Raw genomic sequence first — 6,000 nt, 5'->3', positions numbered from 1 at the left:
AGAAACTGACCTGCCCAGCCCTGTGTTAGCACCCCTGCCCCCACCTCTCCTCCAGCCTTGTTTTCTTTCCTCTGCTCTCCAGGCAGCTCTGGCTTTGGCAAGCAGTCAAGAAGTGAACAAGGGAGATGGAAGCTCTTTGAGTATCTGACCCCTTACTGGCCATTCAACCATACAAGCTGTGCAACCAGTTTAAAAAAAATGTTGCCTTTCTTTTCCTCTTGCCCCTCTAAGGAACTGCCTCTTTCTCCTCCCCAGCACCACAGAAGGAAAACAATCGCTGGCATTGGCATTCCCATGAAAGGGGGCAGTCACACGGGATGTGACTGCGGGCTCGCTCTAGGATGCTGCCAGGGGCTGAGCAGGGACGAACTCCAATTGCTCCAGCCCAGACCAGTCCTGGCATGGTCCGATGGAGGAGACAGAGCAGTGAGGGGACAGGCGGGACGTGGTTCCTGCAGACTGACCGTTCTCCCGGGCCTCACAGGGGACTTCTCTGTGACAAGATGATACCTGGTGTGCAAGTCTCCTATTAGAAATGCATCGGTCACACTGTGTATTTCTTTTCTTCTTGGCCTTTTAAGAACAATGGGGAACCCTCACCTAACCTGAGGTATCTCCTTGTGTCGCTTTCAGGACTTGGGACGCTCACGCAGGACACCCTATGGTGCTTCAGCCAAGTGAAAGGCACTATCGAGATTGGAGCCACAGAAGGTAGGAGACAGCTCCCCCAACCCCTCTCCTTGCCTCCTTGGGGTTTGTGCTGCTTCCAGATGTGAAAACTTTCATCTTCGTGTCCATAAATATAAGCTGCCATACAACCCAGGTTAGCATTCAGAGATCTGTCTACCCTTTTTCCCATTTGAACTTTATTGTATTCTCACTAAAATAAACTTCCTGTGAAATAGGTTTGCAGAGACAGAGAGAGACAAAAATGAGGCAAGTCTTGTTTCAAAATGGTCTTCAGCTCTGTTGAATCTTGGGACCAAACCTTTCAAGATGCTCAGACAGATGTTAAACTCCTCCTTCCATTCTGCGTTGAGGATCACTTGCTGCTACACATGCAGCGCACAGGGTACACAACGAATTCAAGTCTAGTCCTGTGACTTATGGGTACCGTACTTTGGGTTGTCCGTATATTGACATACTATTGCCTTTCTGGCTTTCGGAGACTTTCCTATTCCAGAGCCCTCTACCTGGGACAACCATTCCTTCTCCTCCTCCTGAAGAACTTACTTTTAATTCTCGTGATTTTGTTCCTTTATAAGCCTGAGCTTGGAGACCTCCATGACTCCCACAATGGATGTCTGCCTTTCAAAAGAGCTGAGTGATAGGCAGTTGGAGGGAACTAGAAGAGCACTTCTGGGGGTTTTAAATCCAGGTTTAGCTGTTGTAGCGGAATGCAGTAGAGGCTTTCTGAGACAGATCGCCTGCATTGGTGGTAGGTATGGACACCAGATGCGGTATATAGCATGGGCTGTGGACTGATTGTAATGAGTGAGGAGGTAAACAGTTGACAGGGTTGAACTTTCATATGGTAACTAACATGCATACATGCATGTAGGCTATAGAATCATTCTATAGCATTGTGATTCTGAGTAAACCATAATTTGCATCAAAGCTATTTTGAGCAATTCGAAGGAGGTATTTTATCTGCAAACTTGTTGTAATTTAATTTTAGGCACTCAAAATAATAATGGCTACCCCCAAACCAAGTAACTTATATTTCAAGAGTGGGAGGAAACTCACTAAAATTAATTAATGATGATCTATATAATTATACTTTTGTATGGATCTGTTTTCAGATGCACTATCAATGGAGCTTTATACCTGAATGGTTCTCCTAAAGCCCCTACAAAGTAGACAGAGCAGGACTGATTAGGCCCATTTTATGCTCACCTAACCCAAAATATATTTGAGTGTCTTCTGTATGGCAGCAGTGTCCTAGGTTTAGAGATAGAAATGGAAAATGAATGACTTACTCCCTAACCCCATGAAGCTTAAGAAAACGGAAGCTTCAGTCATCAGCCGTTTTGGCCACGTTCAAAAATCACTTGTGCTTTTTAAGCAACAGAGACTCTCAGGTCCCTCAGGAACGACTGAGTTAGAGGTGTGAGACCCTGGGTGACACAGTGCATTTCAGTGAGCTACCCAGGTGACTCTGATGCCATGGCCTGGCTTTGGGGACCCCCAGGTTAGATGACTTGTTCCAGAATACCAGTTAATCTCAGACTCTGGACTTAAATATCTGGTCTCGGTGACTGGCTCATGACAGCTGTAAGGGTTCTGAGTGCCTACTCCAGCTGTATTTCTTATCAGCTGAGGACTTACCATGTGGTGGGCACTCTATGAAGTGCTTAACACAAGTTAATGAGATAATGTAGGTTCGGCATTTACCACAGTGCTTGACCCTTTGTAAGTACTCAGTATTTGTAAGCTATTATAAATACCATTATAATTAGATCTTCATTCTAATTTAATACCTGCAAAAACTTCATGAGAGGTATATTTATTCCCACTTTACCTAGGAGGAATTGAGGCTAGACAAACGAACAAGCAGAAGATTAAGTTCTTTGGCCAAAGACACCACTGCTAATAAGTCAGTGAGCTAGGTTTCAACCGCAGCCTGTAGGGTTCTAGAGCTCCAGCTCTCTGAACATTCTTTTGAAGACAGAGATTCTCATTCAGTAGTTTAGAGTGAGGCCCAGGAACCTGCATTTTTACACATGCCCTTCAATGGTCCTTATGGATGACCTGGGGGTGGGTTTAAATGTTTACTGCACACAATCAAAGTAGCCTGCTTGAACTGTTCGTTGAGTCACAGAATCAGTCAGAATGACAATCGAGACTGAATTTGGAAAAACCACTTCCAAGCGGTGAATAAAGGGAGAAGCTTTTCCTAAGAGGACAGCGAGGTTGGAAACTAACACACTGCCACTGACATCCAGAGTCCCTGGCCAACCTCTTTGACAGTATTTAACCTGCACTAATACTATCTCAATGGTAGTTGAACATTGGCTGAGTTAATGAATGACTTTCACTTGGTAAAAAGCAAGGTTCTTTAAAATCAGGTTCTTTTTAAAAATTGGCCCGCTTTACCCAAGTTTGTTTTCTACCCTGATCAAGGTCAACAACAATTATTCAACTTCACCTTCCACTTTACTTACGTGCATTAATGACTTTTCCATTCCATTTCTACCCCAGCCAGTGACCTTGGTCAAATCATTTAACATCTCTGTGCTGAAGTTCCCTTGTCTGCAGTGGAGATAATAACACAGGTATCCATTAGGATGGCCGCAAGGGCCAGGTGAATTTTTAAAAACAAATACATATATACTACACAATCTCTAAATTGTTATAAGATGTTCAAACTACAATTATTTTATTTTAAAGGCATGAATCAGACAGGTGAAGTGACAAAAATAAAGACAAATATTTTAAAGCAATATTTTTTAAAATCAAATGCAGAGAATCCACAATGAACAAAATGTTGAAATGTTAAATAAAGGCAGGATCAGTACTACTGATTTATTTCTTCTTGGCAGTTTCCAATATGGCTTAGCATGGCACTATTACTACTCATTTACTTATATGAGCATCTTGGGTATAAGCTAGTAGGCTAAAACTTTACACATTCCAAATTATTCAATAGGATACTAGATGAATGATACTATGAATTCAGCAATAAACATTTGGTGAGGGCTTATTACATCCAAGGTACTTTCCCAGAAGGTGAAAAAGTTATAAAGATAAATAAAATATAGTTCAAACTCTCAAGGAATGCACCATTTAAGAGGAGACAAGAACTGGGATATGAGAATAAGCCATTATATCTATAAACATAGTACAAGGCAAGGTGAGCTAAAGAGAATGTATTGGCAAGAGACTACTCTGAATACTGAAGAGGAAGAAATTTTGTATATTTGGGGAGACAAAGATAGACAATGGGAAGAAGACATGTAAGATAGAACTTAAATGATTTTTTTAAAATACAGTGTTTATTCTTTTTCTTTTCTGATTACTAAAACATGGTCTCAGTGTAGAAAAATGTAAATAAAGTAAAAAATTAGAAAACAATTTAAATTATTACCCCATAACTCATAGGTCAATTATGGTGAAAGATTCTGATATACTTTTCTAACTTCTAGACTATATATATTCATCAATTAGTTCAGTCAACAAACAAGTACTACTTGCCAGATTCTGTAAGAGGGAGTAGTGAGTTTATAACAAATAAAATCAACAAGACTGGTTTTTTTCTTTACCAAAATGGAGTCATCCTGGAAATACTATTTTGTAAATAGATGTTTTCACTTAACAATATATAGCAATCGTCTTTCATATTATAAACAGCAGGGATCCTAATTTATTTACCCAAGTGTTCCAGATTTATAACAATTCTATTGTGAACATCCCTAATAGCTAATCTGCATTTATCCAGGAAAAGCTTCCTGGTAGAGTGATTAAGAGCACATGTTTTACAATAAAATGCCTGGGTCAAAATTTGGCCTCATTTCTTATTGGCACAAAGCAAATTACCTAAAATTTTCATGATTTCATTTCCTGATATGTAAAATTTGGATAATAAAGTTTACTTTGAAGAACAGCTATAAGAACATAATTTAATAGGTATTTTAAAACGAACAGCACATAGAAAATTTTCAATAGTTACAATTAGTTACTATGATTAATTAAATCATTGGGAAACTCTCAAAAACAATTAATTTGTTAAGTTTTATGTAGATGTATTTTAAGGTTTTTTTAAAATGGTTTAATTTAAGGTAATTTAAGGTTTTTTATCCATGGTCTTTTAGAGAAACCAATGACTTACATATTCACTATCAATTTATAACAATGCCCAGATCCCAAACTCTCCAATTTAAGGCATTTAAAATTTGGATTTACTAAATTTTTAAAATTGACACTTATTTTTCTTCCTTTTTAAAAATTGAGATATAATTGACATCACATGTTGTAAGTTTAAGGTATACAATGTGTTGATTTGATACATTTACATAATTGACAGTCCTTTGACTACTCCAGTGTCTCAGAAAATTTCAGAAAGCAGAAATTATGATACATACAGAGGAGATCAGTTGAAGTACTTTGAATAGCACGTGCAAAGGTCCTGAGGTATATACACTCAGAAAGAGAAAGGACTTTATTTTGCTGAGGCATAAAGTACCTACAGAATCAAAGTGAAAGACCAAACTGAAAAGGTGAGTGGGACTCAGGTTGCGAGGTGTGTGGATGACAGTAAATGAAACTGTGCATCCTGTGCCATTGATATTGCTGGGACCTGAGAAAGTTGCTGCTGTGCCGCACAGGCCTAACTGAAGTCGTGTCAGCTCATTTTAGACAATAGCAATGAAACCGATTTATTGGTAAAGTAGGAATATCACTCAAAGCCATTCATTCATTCATTCATTCATTCATTTAAATACTCAACAGAAATTTGTCAAATAGCTTCTGGTTACCAGGCCCTGTGTCAAGTTAATAAAACATTACATACGCACGTAAAAACAATTGTTTTATAATGCAAGACTTGTCCAACACAAAAAGTAAAAGAGTAGGAGGTCATTTGAGGTTTTGATGAGCACTAAGCAAGATACAAACGAGGTGGCGTGAGATAGTGCCTGGAGGAGGTCACATCGGTGTGGGGCACAGGGAAGGCTTCCCTGAGGACATGGCACCCGAGCCAAGGCCTGAAGGATGGGGCCGTGCAGGTGTTCAGAGAACCATGCCTTCATTACTGTAGTTAAGTAATAAAACAAGCACTGTGCAGGCCCAGTGCCCAGGGAAAAGTTGGTATTTTCAAAGCCCACACGAGAGCCAAGGGTGTCTTGAGTTGGGTGTGACGAAGCTGAGTGGCCTCAAAGGAGACACAGAGGTAGGAAAGGGCTAGATCGGGCTGGGCCTGTAGGTCACTTTATAGAGTCTGGGTTTTATTTTGAAAGTCATGGAACTCCTTGCCATTGAAGGAGTTCGAAGAGTATATGTATA

General features: G+C 39.8%; 1 protein-coding gene across 2 annotated transcripts in view; it reads left to right on the top strand.

Moving 5' to 3' along the window:
- The first annotated feature begins 326 nt into the window (after positions 1 to 326).
- The window catches only part of PPP2R2B (protein phosphatase 2 regulatory subunit Bbeta), a 484,254-nt gene continuing 478,580 nt past the window's right edge, over positions 327 to 6,000 (top strand). Inside the window, exons 1-2 of one of the 2 annotated variants that reach the window (XM_028527613.2) lie at positions 327 to 513; positions 634 to 711. In XM_028527613.2, coding sequence (XP_028383414.1) covers positions 342 to 513; positions 634 to 711 — 250 coding nt within the window. In that variant the 5' untranslated portion in view covers positions 327 to 341. The remainder of the gene's footprint in view (positions 514 to 633; positions 712 to 6,000) is intronic. The other variant, XM_028527615.2, reaches the window with a different exon arrangement.

The sequence above is a fragment of the Phyllostomus discolor genome, chromosome 13 (genome assembly GCF_004126475.2).
Source record: "Phyllostomus discolor isolate MPI-MPIP mPhyDis1 chromosome 13, mPhyDis1.pri.v3, whole genome shotgun sequence".
Taxonomy (NCBI): Eukaryota; Metazoa; Chordata; class Mammalia; order Chiroptera; family Phyllostomidae; genus Phyllostomus; species Phyllostomus discolor.
Note: the sequence above shows the minus strand (reverse complement) of the source record. Positions and strands in the feature narration are given on the sequence as shown.